The sequence below is a fragment of the Sesamum indicum genome, linkage group LG8 (genome assembly GCF_026168435.1).
Source record: "Sesamum indicum cultivar Baizhima isolate 11 linkage group LG8, ASM2616843v1, whole genome shotgun sequence".
In the NCBI taxonomy this organism is placed as follows: domain Eukaryota; kingdom Viridiplantae; phylum Streptophyta; class Magnoliopsida; order Lamiales; family Pedaliaceae; genus Sesamum; species Sesamum indicum.
Window position 1 is genome coordinate 31,338,867 of NC_142664.1, and position 15,777 is coordinate 31,354,643.

Here is a 15,777-nt window from a genome sequence, read left to right on the forward strand (position 1 = left end):
ACGTGCACCTACCCCCATTCAGCACCAGTCCCTTCACTTAACTATGGTAAATTGGGTTTAACACTATGGTTAACAAGTTTTATATATAGTCACCATATATACACCTCTATAAAAACATAAACTTGTCGGAGTCAATGAATTTGTATAAACCTTAATTAGAGGTAAACTAACTCAATTTGTATTGGGTACGTACGTACACTTCATCTACGTGACGTGGAACGCACCAAGTACTATATAACAAAGTTTAGGTGCAGACGGCTGCAAACCTTAATTGTGTAAGTATGTAAGAACGATATATAAAACTAAGGCTTTATTAGTATACATGGATTCATGCGAGAAAATTTTTGTCCAGACCAATTCTAGTAAAATCAAATCAATTTTAAATTTAGTGTATTATACTTATGATGTGATTTGTTTATTTTTTTTAAATTGTACACCAATCACACAATAAGTATATTGTACTTATCGTATGATTGATTCAAATTTGATCAAATTAGATTCGAATTAAAATTTTCCATACACGCGACCCGGTGCTTAGAAGAACACTGGAAATAGTTCAAAAAGTTGGACGTCATGCATGAACAATAAAAATTACGTACCCTAACTAATCTTCCCACTTAAAGTTAATCATCACGCTTCTTCAACAACTCCATATAAGAGAGCTGATCATCGCACCAACTTTTTCATACAATTAACCACTTCCCCTATCGATCTTGAGGATTCTCTCCTCAATGGCAAACATTATAATTTTCATCGTAATATCCTCTTTGTCCATAGCCTGCATACCTAGTGGTTATGCTAGAAAACAAGGTCCTGTAGACAACGAAAAAGCATGGTTCCAGAACATCTGCCAAGGAAATGAAAAAGTGGCCAAGCTTCAGTTCTACGTTCAAGATGTCCTAAGTGGTGAAAATACGACAGTCTACGAGATCGCTCGTGCCTCTATCACTTCTAATTCTCCAACTGCGTTCGGTCAGGTTAGAGTTCTGGATGACCTGCTCACTGCCGAGCCGGATATCAACTCGGAGGTAGTGGGTAGAGTTCAAGGGCTGATCACTTCAGCGGACTTGGAAACATCAGCCTTAGCCATAAACCTTAACTTCGTTTTCACGTCGGGCCAGTATAGTGGAAGCACGATTAGTATTTTGGGACGGAATCAGATCATGAACAAAGAACGTGAGTTGCCGGTGGTTGGTGGTACCGGGGTGTTCCGTTTTGCACGTGGATATGCTATTACCAGCACTCATTCTTACAATGTTGAGACCAGTTATGGTATTCTTGAATATACGATTTATGTGACTTACGTGGATGATTCTAGCATGCGTCTGCAGGCAAACATGTGAAAGCTTCTCCCCTCCCCAAATTTAAGCATTTTAATTTCTTGTGCCCGTTTCCGTTTGTTACATGTAATTCATCTACTTTTGGACTTGGCTAGAAAAGATGTCATGTAATGGAAGTGCATGTATGAAATATTGGCTAAATTACAATGACCTTCCCTAAAGTTTGACATAATGACAAATACATTTTTGTCGTTTGAAATTATCAATTTTGCGTTTACAGTATTTTTTTTATTTTTATTTTAAGAATTAAAAACTTATAAAAATTCAAAGGTGTGAACGAAAAAAATTAAAAAATTATAAAAAGTCCATTCAGTCCATAAAAAAATTTAAAATTTTTAAAAATAAATAATATTTTATAATATTTTTAATCCACATGGGTATTGTGGTCAATTCACCACGGAATATAGATGGAAACCTAACTGATTGGAGTAATTGTTAGACGTTCGTTAAAATTAGAGGAGTATTGATAATTTTTTAAACAATGAAGGGATAATCGTAATTATGCCAAACTTTAAGGGAGATTGTTGTAATTTACCCATGAAACATATATGCCAATGGTTTTAGGGTTTATGATATTCCCTATTTTCTTTGGTTACTAGCCACTGTGGCATGCAATATCTGCACCATATAATCATAGATACGATATAAATTTTAAAAACAAAAATCACATACATATAAATATATGATTAAAAGTGATTAATATGAGTGAAAGTAAATTCTAAATATGATAATATATCGACGATTAAAAGATGATGTAAACCATTTAAAATAAAAAAGTAATTATGCTGGAACAAATATATAAGAGTGCAATTGAAATTTTAAAATTTGCTATTGTGATATCACAAACAACAATTGTAAGTGAGGAGCGATTTATATATATATTATTAAAGTATTAACTATAAATTTATATATATAGGACGTACTTTACAATTTATACCATAATAAAAGAGAAGTCTATTATCATACCCTTTAGACTTGCCGTTGGAATTAGACCCATTTTATATTTTGAAATCAATATTGCATAAAAAAAATAATTATTTATAATTGTTATATATTTTAGACACACATAAAATGCAGTGTGTGGTGTTAGTATTTGGTTTGAGAAACCCAAAATTAGAAATGATTTCAAAATGAATATAAGTCTGCACACATGTAAAAATAGAAACGTATGAATTCAGACCCGGCCCAACAATACCCATATTGATGTGTAAAATGTGACCGCTGATACTAGCAGTTCCCACTCGCCCAATTCACTCACTCTTCTCAACTGTATATCTTTAATCATAATTATACAAACACCTCACCAAATTTTTGAATCAATTACACTAATATTTCCTCTACTCATACGTATAATCCCTCTTAACTCTCATACTATCATCAAATAAAATATAATTGTAAAAAATGCAGTACAATTTTGAGAGAAAAACTACTGATCCCACTACAAGAAAGAGTTTGGGGGTTGGGGCCCAGATTCATGATCACCAAAGCTGCAAGAGAAACGTCTGGGGGAAGGAAAAAGCAACCTCCAACCCGACTCAAACCCAGATCCAGATTCAGTTGCAGTTGCTTGTGGAAACAAGGGGAAAAATTCAGACACTCGTCCTGTGATAATAGAAATATTTAAAAAAAATTCTATGAAAACTAAAATATTGAATACCCCCAATGATCTAAAATAAAGTTAAGAAGACCCCCTCTGTACAGAAATTGGGTCACACGTACTTTGACTGCGAATTTGTTATGAAAATATATTTTTTTTTTATATATTTTTGCCCTTCCCTCATATTTAATATATATAATATTATATATATTTATTTAAAATAAAATATTATTTATATAATAATTATTTATTTATTATTATATAATAAAATATAATTTTAATTAAATTAATTAAAAACCCTAAAGAGGAGGGCCGACACCCTCCTCACCCTGGGTGACGGCCATCGCGGTCGCCCATCCAGCAAGGGCGATCGCGTTGTAATTATTATTATTATAATTATTATTTTGAATTTTTTTTATAAATTATATATACTATAAATATATTTAATAGTTATAAATTATATATATTATAAATTAAAATAATTAATAGACTTAGTTTGACCGATTGATTAGAATTGGGTATTTTAGTTATTATTTCTAAAAATATAGGTTCAAGTTGATCAGAAGGCGGTGTGCTTATTTATTCATAACATGTGAATAATTTTTTATATTACAAATTTATAATATTTTGATATATCACATGGGGTAAAAATAAATTTAACCCTAGAAACAAGTATAGACAGCGGCTGCATATAATTGACTTGCCTCCATATCTATATATATATATATATATATATATATAATAACAGTTGATATTCAAAGGATGTATGCTTATGAATTCTTCCCGAATATGGCGGCCACACATATATATATATATATATAAGGTCAAGCCGAAGCGTCGGAGTCGGGCCAATTTAATAATTGGACTGGACGTACGGTTCACAACTGCATACTTTTCTAGTATGTCTAATTTGAACACGTACGGTTTCCCAAAATATAGAGACTCCTCGTACCTTGTCTATATATGTCTAATGTATTTCCTCACTGGCTCTCTCTCTCTCTATATATAATATTATCCACAGTTGCATGCATGTTAATTAAGCTCATCCACCACTGCTCATTATATTCATCATCATTTTTAGATGAAGATGAAGATGAAGATGGTGTTGCTTTCTTGGATGGTAGTAATTGCAGCTATGGTTGTGGTTGATGGACATTCACCTACTGGTAGTAATGAAGGGCCCAGAGAAATGAAGGACTGGTACAGAAAACTTCCTCACATGAAACACAAGGTAACAGAGCTTCATTTCTACCTGCACGACATCGTCAGTGGCTCTAATCCAACCAATGTCCCACTCGTTGTCACTAATTCCACTTCTCAATCACCCACTTATTTCGGGCTAATAGCCGCGATTGACGATCCATTAACAGAGGGCCCAGCCCCTGACTCCCCTATTGTGGGTCGAGCACAGGGGCTATTCGGTTCCACCTCTTTGGACAAGATAGCCTACCATATGACCTTCAACTTTGTGTTCACAAGCGGAAAATACAACGGCAGCACGCTCAGCGTTGTCGGCCACAACCCGTTTATGGATGAGTACCGTGAGTTGCCCATTGTTGGTGGCTCCGGTGTTTTCAGACTAGCCCGTGGTACCGCTCTGTTGAATACCCTAACCTTCAATAGCACGTCGGGAGATGCTGTTGTTGAGTACGATGTTGTGGTATTGCATTACTAATTAGTGGGACACCTACCCACGTACTGAAACACAGTAATTAATGTGGTAGTTACGTATTTTGCAGTCGTCTCTGTCATTTAATGAAATCCCCAAATGCATATTGCTTATTCTAGGCCCTAATTGGATGATTCTTTTCTTTTCTTTTTGGGTATGAAGTGAATTTCTATGATAATATGAAATATAAAAAGAAGTTTTAAGGATTTTCGTGCACGTGTTTCAAAAACAATAACAATAATGAAGCTTAAGAGATTAATCAATTTGGTTTTCAGTTATAAAAATCAGACAACTTCATAACAAGTCATGAGAGGGACTCTCTATCAGTGCTTGAAAAATAGCATGATGTAATTAATGACACATATATATCCATCCTATTTTTAAAATCGACACATAATTTTAAGATAATGTGTGGTTTGCAAGTGTGGATGAATGGAACAGGTCAGGAAGATGTACATCTAACCATGTCATAGATCGATGAGGTTTATTAATCACAATTATTAATTTATGACATATGTCAAATAAAATGAACAGGTCTGGCCCACTCTTTCAATATTTACTTGTGGTCTTGTCTCACCTTTTCATAACAAGACATCAGCTTCCTCTTCAATTCCATCCTTAATTCTTATCCACGTGATTAAATGCTTTTAAGCTGTTACTATTTGTATTATAGAAATTAACTAACCAAAAAATATTATTGTTTCGTGTATACATATATAGACATCTTTATCTAAGATCTTTAATTATAGAATTAGAATTACATATTTAATTATCATAGAATTTAATGCAATTTATCTATTTATAATATTGCAAATGAGCAAATTACTCTTTATGAAAAACAATAGTGATTTGTCACATTGTGTTTCGTAAAATAAAACATTTACATCCCTATTTAAGAAGGTAAATTGTTATTCTATTGAGCCTCCTTTATGACCACATCAATATATATTGTCCATTGTAACAAAGATAATCAAATTACATTATATGGTTCAATGATAGGAGTGGGAGGCCAAGAATGTGAAGGACATTATCTAATTAAGCAAATTGGAGAAGAAGACGACATGCCGTTCTAAATTAATATTGACAGTTGACACATTCTTCAGTAACAACTCCTATAAAATCCCGTTCTTGCTTAGAAATATTAATCATATAAACCAATCACCATTTCCCCATCTTGAGAATTCTCTATTAGGCAGTAAAGATATGGGAAAACTGATCTTTCTTACTGTGATGGTAATTTTCTCCTTGTCCTTAGCCATACTTCCAACAGCTGGTTATGCAAGCAAAACCGATCCTCTATACACCGACGACAACGATGAATCGTGGTTCCACAACCTCTGCCATGGAAATGAAAAGTTCGCCAAGCTCCATTTCTACGTTCAAGATCTACTAAAAGGCGAAAATCAGACAGTTTATGAGGTAGCTCGCGCGAACATCACTTCTAACTCCGCGACTTCGTTCGGTTCAGTTCGAGTCCTGGATAATCCAATGACAGCGGGGCCTGATATCAACTCGGAGGCCGTCGGCAGATTTCAGGGGATTGTCACTGCTGCAGACCTGGAAATATTGTCCTTCTCCATGAACATTAACTTCGTCTTCACGTCGGGCCGCTTCAGGGGAAGCTCCATCAGTATTTCGGGAATGAACCAAGTGATGAACGAACAGCGTGAGCTGCCGGTGATTGGCGGTACCGGAGCTTTTCGTTTTGCTCGTGGATATGTGATTACCACCACTTACTTTTCTGATCCTGACATGGAACACAATGTTTTGGAATACACGATTTATGTGACTTACGTCCATCAATCCAGCATGAGTTCTTGTCGTGCAAACATATGAAAGCTTGTCATGAAGATGGTAATGATGAGGGTTAAATTGATGCACACCGACACAATCTTTGGGGTGTTGAAAAATGCAACAAAGTCATGTGTGTATTGTATCCTTATTTGAATAAATGTGCATTAATTTAATCACTTAAATTACTTAAAATTTTGCACTTACTTTATTATGATATACTTTCCTTTATTTTTTTATTTGAATAAAGTGAAATAGCACGTACTAATTAAGTAAGAAGCACGTGATAATATTTCCATGGAATTTTTTATTTTGCTCAACTAAATGAAAGATTCAAAGAGAGCAAGGCATTAATTAAACAATCTAAGTGATTAAATGCATGAAATGCTGTAAAGGAACATTTTGTGAAAGGTAAAGTACGTAATGAACTATTGTTAATTGAAATAAATCGATTATAATAATTCATATCGAATATAAAAAATCTAATAAAAATCATTACAACAATCATACAGTGATCAATAATATTAAATAAATTCAAATATTTTGAATATCTTGGATCGATGTTAACTGTAACAGACAGGTAAAATGAATCGAAATTCAAGTAAAACATATAAGGGCAGTGATTGAGATGGTCTTGTCTTGGCTACTCGGAGATATCTTTGGTTGTTAATTATAACCATCTTATTAGACATAAGTTGTAACTACTGAAGAATTAGAGGAACACCGGCCCATATATTTTCCCGACATACATTTATAAAAGAAAAAGTCCATCGATGTTGTGGCGGAGTTTGGCGAGACCCCTATCAATCTATTCATCTAATGTAATCCGTTTACAATAAGAAAACCATAAAACAGGATTACTTATATATTTTACCGGACATACAAGTTTTAAAATTGACCCAGCTTTGGGGCATATTTCTTCGATTAATTTGTAGAATAGCAGTGGTATATATGTTGGCATTTCTTTATTATTAGCTGATATATCCTAATCTTATTAATTAAGCAATTATTGAAACTGACATGACATTTCATGTGATTGATGATGTCCCATTGCATGTGTTGTTTGTATATATATGGGACCGTGACTATATCATCAGCCTCAAGTCGAGTAATTTGATAGACACATGGCCTTGTTTGCCAAATTTTGTGGTGTACGGGTGATTGGTGCACCATTTCGCTAGTTATTATTCGTTCTGATTTCAATAAAAAGAATAAGTTTTGAATTTGGTAAGTTACTCAAATTTCTAATTTACAACGGCATTTATGCATGCATCATCTTCATAAATCTAATCCATTCGATATTAAATTCCAATCGCTACGCCAAATATCATAGCTCAATATGATAACCTACTTATTTCGCCCAATAAAACTTAATTAATTCAATTGCCAAGTGAAAATCCAATAATAAGATTAGTTATGAGTAGAATTCATCCAATGTGAATTTAGTGTAACACCAATGGTTTTGGTTAATGGGTAAGCCGTAGGCCCTATATTCAAATTTAAAGTCATAGGTTCGATTCCCATTAAATATATAAATATTTGTCGTACTTTATATGTGTTTAATGTAATTTATTTTATATTTTTTTATTATATTAATATATTAATCGAACCAACATATTATTTAATAGCTCAATTTATAAAAAATATTGATAGAATCATATAATTACCACTTTTTAATGGAGCAAAAAGATGTCGGAGGACAAAAGAGAAATTTCAAGAAAAATAATTAGAGAAGGAGCACATATATATTTTTATGATGGGAGGTATGTACTAAATTGAGCATAGAAGAAGCATATTCTCCACTATGTTTTCGAAGTGTGCTCAAATTAAGACATGTGCTTGAAGTGTGCTCAAATTATTTGTCTTATGATGCGGACTTCCGTGTGGTTTGTTCTTCTTTATTCTTGGGAGGGTGGGTGGTCTTTTCAATGCAGTTAGTAGCTTCTCGTACAGCTCTATTAAATTCCGTGAAATAATGGTGCTGCATTGTTGGTGGGACTCACCGCCGCATGTACATATATGCGGTGCTTAATGTTTAAGGATCCTTACATTCTTTTCTATTAAAATTTAATATAATTATACATACACCTTCTATGATTTAAAAAATTACATCAAACATCTTTAAAGTTTACTTTCGTCTAATAAATTAGTCCCTTCTTTAATCAAAATTTAACAAATTTTACTGATATAAACAAAAAAGTAGAAAAAAAAAAAATCTATATGTACCTCCAATTAACTTATTACTGACTTATTGCAGGTTAAATGACTCTCTTTATAAACAAATACGTCTTCACGCGTTGATGCATATTGGGAGGTATATCTTCACCATTATATAAGGATAGTTTAGATCGAAAAAAAATATTTGGTCTACCTACAATAAGTCAGTAATAAGTCAATTAAGGGCATATATTAATTTTCATTCAGTTTTTCTGTTAATATCAGCAAATTTGTGAATTTTAACTAATGTATGACTAATTTGTTAGACGAAAGCAAACGTCAAGGATGCTATATGCAATTTTTCAAACTACAAGGGGTCTATGTGTAATTACACCAAACCCTAGGGAAGGAAAGCGTAATTATCCTAATATTTATTAGAAAATAAGGGTTTAATGCATTTTGCACTATTGAATTATATATTTTATCTTGTTTACACTCTTAAAGAATGAAAGGTAATAAAGACATATCTAGCAAAATAATTTGGTATTGAAAGGACAAAAATACATTTCTCACTTACTCATGTACATTTTATTTTACTTCACAGAATATGTTTTATTAAAATATCTTCCCCAAAGTGATTTAAAATTTTAGTCATATTTTATTTTAAAAATAATATTTGTAATTTATATTTTTTTATGAATTATGGAACACAAAAAATATTTACAAGCTCAATATATGTTAATATATTTTACAAAGTAAATAAATTGTGTTAAAAAGTATATGTAAAGATATGTCAATATATAATGCATATAATATTATAAAAAAAGTATGTTATATAACTTATATATTTTTATTCAATTACATGTCTACATAATAGAAATATATATATCATATCATTACTTAGAAAATATAAAATATGATATTAATTATATTATAGATTTGCAGATTTTATAGTATATATATGTTCGATGTAATATTTAAATTTGTATTGATAATTTATTTATTTTTTTTAAAATAAATATATATAATAGCACAAGCAAAATTTATGTAAATTTTTTACTAGTTATGTAAAAAATATAAGAATTGTAAATCTTGCATAGTGTTTATTTTAAATAAAAAAATTATAATAATTCAGATTATATTTAGGAGAATAATTGTAATAGAGATATTTTAGGGTGTAAATAATAAGGGTATTTTCATCATTAAAAAATGAGCGCATATCATGAGGGGTTATTTTGTTAATTTTGATAGTTCAGGAACATAAATGCACTTTATGTATAGTTTAGGGGTGTAAAGTTTATTTAAACCAGTAAATTATGGCATACTCTACGTGTGTACATGATTCTTTAATTTATAGTTTTTTTTACTATTTAATAAGTATATACAAAATAATAAATAACATTGTATTTATAAAGAAGTGATGATAAATAAAAAAAAGATAATGATATAATATAGAATGAGCACAAGATGCATGAGAAAAAAAAAACTATCAAAAGATAATGGGGAAGAGAAAAATTAGATAAAAAAATAAATAAGAAAATCAAATTAAATAATAAAAAAATATAAAATGGCAAACCCAAAAAATTAAAGGATAAAATATTTTTTTGATACCATGTCGGTGTCGCTTTTGGTACTATAAAATATGAAAATACGTTTTTACTCATGTGACTGGCTGATTTTAACTTTAAAGGCAATGTTTTTTTGGGTACCATTAAGAGAAAAAATATATATATTTTAACCAACTTTGACCATAAATTATAAGAAATTTTTTAATTTTTTACAAAAATAAAAATATTAGGAAAATTTTATTTTAATATATAGTAAAATAGCTCTAAAATTATAATTTTTGAATCTTCATATAATTTCTAGGAACTTTTTTATTATTTGTAAAATTGAATTATTATTTGATCTAAAAATATATTAATATTTGAGCACAAACAATAAAAAGTAAAATTTATTTTTTGAATAAAAGTATTAGATAAAATTTATTTTTATTAAACAATAAATTAAATTTTAAATTATAAGTATTTGTATTTGAGATAAATTGTAGCATCTATTATCTTTTTTTTTAAATTGAATTTTTATTTTGCTTGAAAATACTTTAATAAACTTTGATCATAAACTATAAGAAATAAAACTTTATTTTTTATAAATTAAAAAATAAAGAAATTTTATTTTAATATAAATAAAAAAAATAGTTTGTAATTTATAATTATATTTATTTTCGATAAATTCTAGCATATTTTAATTATTATTTATTTCAGAACTATTCTAATAAACTTTTGACCGCAAGAAAAATAACAAATAAGTTTTAATTTTCCAAAAATAAAAAGTATTGGAGAAATTGCAATTTATCTCATGTGAAATTAGAAAAATTAGAAGAAATATGAAAAAGAAGATATAAAAAATTACTCTAGCATTTGAAAATTGATGCGCTGCCTCCCTACCCACCAAGTGCTTTGCATTTGTGTTCAAATGTAAAGGGGGTCATGTGCGTCCTCTGTTTTTTGAGGGTTAAATTTATCAAAATATAAAAAATCCCCTTATAAAATTTTGAATATCAAAATCACTCTTATATTATGAATAAATAATAACACCGTCTCCTGATCAATTTGAACCTTTTTTTTTTAGAAACAATAACTAAAATACCCTTCTAGTCAACCAGTCAAACAAAACCTATTAATATATAATTATTTTAACTTATAATATATATAATTTATAACTATTAAAATATTTCTAATATATATAATTATAATTTATAAAAAAATTTAAAATAATAATTATAATCCCCACCTACTTCGCTCCCACCCCCTACCTCCCCTCCCCTTCCCACCCCCACCGCCCATCTGGGAGACGTCGGTCGCCCTCGTTGGAGATGGGCGACGACCAAAAATTCAAAATAATAATTATAATTCCCACCTACTTCGCCCCCACCCCCTACCTCCCCTCCCCTTCCCACCCCCCACAGCCTGTTTGGGAGACGTCGGTCGCTCTCGCTGGAGATGAAGGGTGAGGAGGGCGCGGCCGCGGTGAAAACACTTTTAACTAAATTATTTTTTATTATATAAATAATTAAATAATATTATATAAAATAATATTTTATTATTAATGAATATTATACTAATAAATATATAATATTTATTATTACTAACTATATTTAATATTATATATATTAGATGTGATAGAATGGCAAAAATGTCAAAAAAAAAGGTACCTTCATAGCAAATTCACAGTCAAAGCGCGTGTAGACCAATTTTTGTACGGAGGGGTTTTTGAACTTTATTTTATATCTCAGGAGATATTTGATATTTTAATTTTTATAAAAAAAATTTCAACATTGTAATAAGTTACATGGGGAGTATTTGAATTTTTCCTTTTTTTCATAAAAAAGTTGTTTTTAAATTTTACAATAAGGAGGTTAATTGCATTTAGTCCTACCAACACCTAATCTTAAGACAATTCAATAAATAACATGTCCTTTTGTGTGTGGGCTACTCATCAACACCTACTTAAAGATGTTTTCACAAACGTATGATTTTTGTTCAACACGTACAACATTATGATGAGTTGTGTGGAAAGAAGAAGTTGGAGTTGGTGAGGGATAAGGAGAATTTCCCATTTTTGCAAATTCCTCGTGGACAAAATGGCACTCAAGCTATGCTAGAAAAAGCAAATTATTTCCATTTTTATTAAAGGATTAGGGTTGAAGGAAGTTGCCAATCTTTGAAATTTTAGAATTGAAAAGGAGTGGGTATATAGGTCTAAAGTTGTGGGGGACATAATTATAAGTAAGCATGGATGATATATATGCATGAGGTGGTCGCAATTGGTGGCAACATCAGTTAATCGAGTGAAGAGTAGCCGACAGTGGATGAGTTTAAGATGGACAGCGAGTGAAGACTGACTTTCACAATATTATTAAATGATAGTAATATATATGGAACGCAGATATGTATAGAAATTAAGTTAGGTTAAAAGGGTACTTTTGTGTAAATAAGATGTTTAAAATTGAGATATGTATCTATTTGACTTTAAGAAAAAAAATTCAAGTAGTAATTAAGATATTTGTAAAAACTTATTTATCAATTTGATATATGTTAAGAAATTCAAATACTAATTACATCATTGTCATATAATTTGACAATGATATTAAAATTCAACTACTGAAAGAATTTGTACTCGCGCGCTGTCTATAATTAAGTGGTTCACGGAACTCAACGAATGGCCTGAAAGAGGTAGCCATCAAAATTCAGATATCTAATGAATAGACAAAATATCAAATTGATGGTACAATGTATGTCATGAGTGGCTAAGAAATCCAGATAAAATAAATACGGAGAAGATCATCATATTCTATATATACTTCTTTCTTCAACAACTCTTACATAATCCCATCCCATCCTCGTTTTTTAAGCTGATCAAACCATTCAGACCATCCTATCTTCAGCATTGTCTCATTAACGTGGTAGAGAATATATATATATATATATATATATATGTGTGTGTGTGTGTATGGTGTTTATTTTTTAATTTACATTATTTTATTATTAATCCTCAGATTTTTTTTTTCTTGAGAAATGAATTTTTATTATAATATGAAATTCTAAGAAAAATAATTTTCTTGTAAATATGGTTTCTAAAATCATAGATAAAGAAAACCTTAAAAACTTTGAAAGTCGCGTGGATATATATATATATATATGTGAAACAAAATAAATAATGCAACAAAAATTACAACAAAAAAAAATCCAATTTGTTGCTTGTAGAATAACATACTACATACTCATCTTGTAAATCCATTTAAACCTAATTCTAAGATATTCAACAAATAATGTGTCCTTGTATATTTGGATGACATGGTTTATTTTTTATCGAAAAGCTAATATATAGCATAAGTCATTGCAAACACTCCTAATTGATGCATATAATCACAAAAGTGATCAATAACATTGAAATATTAGTAATTAAATCAACTTCATATTAAAAGATTAATGATATTAATTCAAAGGTAACAACCCTACACAAATATCTCTTGATTCAGGTCGAGCTCAAGGTTGTGGTGACATGACAAATCCGGATGGTTTAAGATTCTTCAGTAGACCAATAATGAACAATTGGAGATAGCTATGGTCAACAATATTGTACAATTGTTAAGCTTGTTGAGTTGAACTCCAAATAAAACTCGTCCTCTAACAAAATATCAATTCATGGTTCAATATATTTGAGTGGCCAAGAAATATCGAAACCTAATCAAGTAAGAATGGAGTAGATGAGAGTGCGATGGGACTAATATCCAAATTCTACACATGTACATTTCTTGGATCAGCAACGCTTATATAAACCTATCCTCGGACAAAGCTAATCACACAATTTCCCCAATTCCCATCGATCTTGAGCAATATTGTCTCGTACGCAGAAAGAAATGGCAAAACTCTTGATTTGTCTTACGTTGATTGTTATTTCCTCCTTGTCCATGGGCCTGCCGAGCAGTACTTATGCTAGGAAAACAGGTCCTCCGGCTCCGGACAGTACTGATGAGAAGGAGTTATGGATCCAAAACATTTCCTTTGATGGGAAACAAAGAAGAGTCACGATTCATTTCTATGTTCAAGATTTATTAGCCGGTGAAAATAAGACAGTCCACGAGGTAGCAAGGGCTTCTATCACTGCTGATTCCCCGAGTGACTTCGGTCAGGTCCGAGTGTTGGATGACCTAGTCACAGTCGGGCCTGATTACCACTCGACGCCAGTCGCCAGAGCTCAGGGGCTCATCACTTATGCAGACCTGCAAGTAGCAGCCCTGGCGATGAACATGAACTTCTTTTTCACCGCCGGCATTTTCAACGGAAGCACCATCTGTATTTTGGGAAGGAACCAGATAAATCTACCAGAACGTGAATTGGCGGTGGCTGGTGGTACGGGGTTCTTCCGTAATGCTGCTGGATATGCTATTACCAAACTCTACTCTTACGATGCTGAGAAGGAGTATGGTGTGTTGGAATACACGCTTTATCTGACTTTACCCGGTTCCTCGCCCCGCATGGTCGCCGCTACTGGTATTCATGCAGACGTATGATCAGTGCGTACGTGGCTTTTGATGAAGAAGATAATAATTTGGGTTAAATAATAAAGTATTTTTTCTTTTTCAAATGTTAGAAAAAATAAATAATAAAAATTATTTTTTAAATCCTAGAAAGAAAAAGAGAGAGTGAGAGAGACCTGAGTGTGTGTGTGTGAACGTAAGGATGTGTATGTTTTTGTCTAATGATATATTAATTTTATATAATTTATAAAATCTATTAAAAAAGTCATGAAAGTTAACTTTTTTCAAAGAGTTAATTGATATCTCAAATGATTTTTTTTTGAAATCTTATACGCTTTGTTTAAAAAAAAAAAAAATTAAATATCTTATTGGAGCTTATAGCTCTCAAATATTTTATAAAATGTTTTGAAAAATTTATAAACTTAGCCAAACACCCTCTTAATTATTACTCAAATTGAGTATAATTAATTGGGTTGCGTTAATTATAGTAATGACAAGGTGGGAGTATAATTTTACTCCTAGATCACAGACCTTCATTTGTTCCTACACGGCGCAACAATAGCAGTCCCGACCCAGATTGTGCCATTGTGGACAGAGCCCAATAGCTATACTCGGCTCCTCCTCTTAGGACCATATGTTGATAAGTTTTAAAAGGCTATCATTTTGACAGTATATATCGATATAATTGATCAAAATGTTTGTAATCATATATATAATTATTTTTTTAAAAAACACTACCAAAAGAACTAAGAATTTTTTTTAATAATTATATAAATATATATATTATTAAGTTTGGTTTATCTTGCAATAAAATAGTTGGTTACATGAAAAGCGAGTAGTCTACTTGTAATTGTGAAGGTTGAGGTTGGAGTAATTGAATTCATATTTAAATGTTTTAATTTATATATAGCTGCGGTCCATATATATATATTAAGTAGTAGTCCTGTTACCACTTGCCATACATATTAATATGGTTGACATTATTATTAACCAATTAAATTGAATTTAAATATTGTTTTGCAACGTATATACATAGTGCCACCCTTGCTTAAAAGCTTGATCATATATACAACATATATTTCACCAAATATTCCCATCTCTCGGTTGTGTAGACAAGTAGTGATGATTTTGATGGTTATATTCCTCCTTTTGCACAGCAATATATGCACGGAGCTGGGAT

The 15,777-nt window shown here is 31.1% G+C and overlaps 3 protein-coding genes and 1 pseudogene across 3 annotated transcripts; all 4 read left to right on the plus strand.

The window, feature by feature from the left end:
* Positions 1-674: 674 nt before the first annotated feature.
* On the plus strand, positions 675-1,542 carry LOC105169762 (dirigent protein 22). Its single transcript, XM_011090268.3, has one exon. The coding sequence runs from the start codon at positions 732-734 to the stop codon at positions 1,341-1,343; it is 612 nt and encodes a 203-aa protein (XP_011088570.1). The 5' UTR covers positions 675-731; the 3' UTR covers positions 1,344-1,542.
* Positions 1,543-3,948: 2,406 nt separating this feature from the next.
* LOC105169763 (dirigent protein 21 pseudogene) lies at positions 3,949-4,800 on the plus strand (annotated as a pseudogene).
* An 887-nt stretch (positions 4,801-5,687) lies between these two features.
* Positions 5,688-6,603, plus strand: LOC105169764 (dirigent protein 22). Its single transcript, XM_011090270.3, has one exon. The coding sequence runs from the start codon at positions 5,810-5,812 to the stop codon at positions 6,440-6,442; it is 633 nt and encodes a 210-aa protein (XP_011088572.1). The 5' UTR covers positions 5,688-5,809; the 3' UTR covers positions 6,443-6,603.
* A 7,276-nt stretch (positions 6,604-13,879) lies between these two features.
* LOC105169918 (dirigent protein 22-like) lies at positions 13,880-14,870 on the plus strand. Its single transcript, XM_011090471.3, has one exon. It carries the CDS (start codon positions 13,977-13,979, stop codon positions 14,628-14,630), a length of 654 nt encoding a protein of 217 aa, XP_011088773.2. The 5' UTR covers positions 13,880-13,976; the 3' UTR covers positions 14,631-14,870.
* The last annotated feature ends 907 nt before the right edge of the window (positions 14,871-15,777 follow it).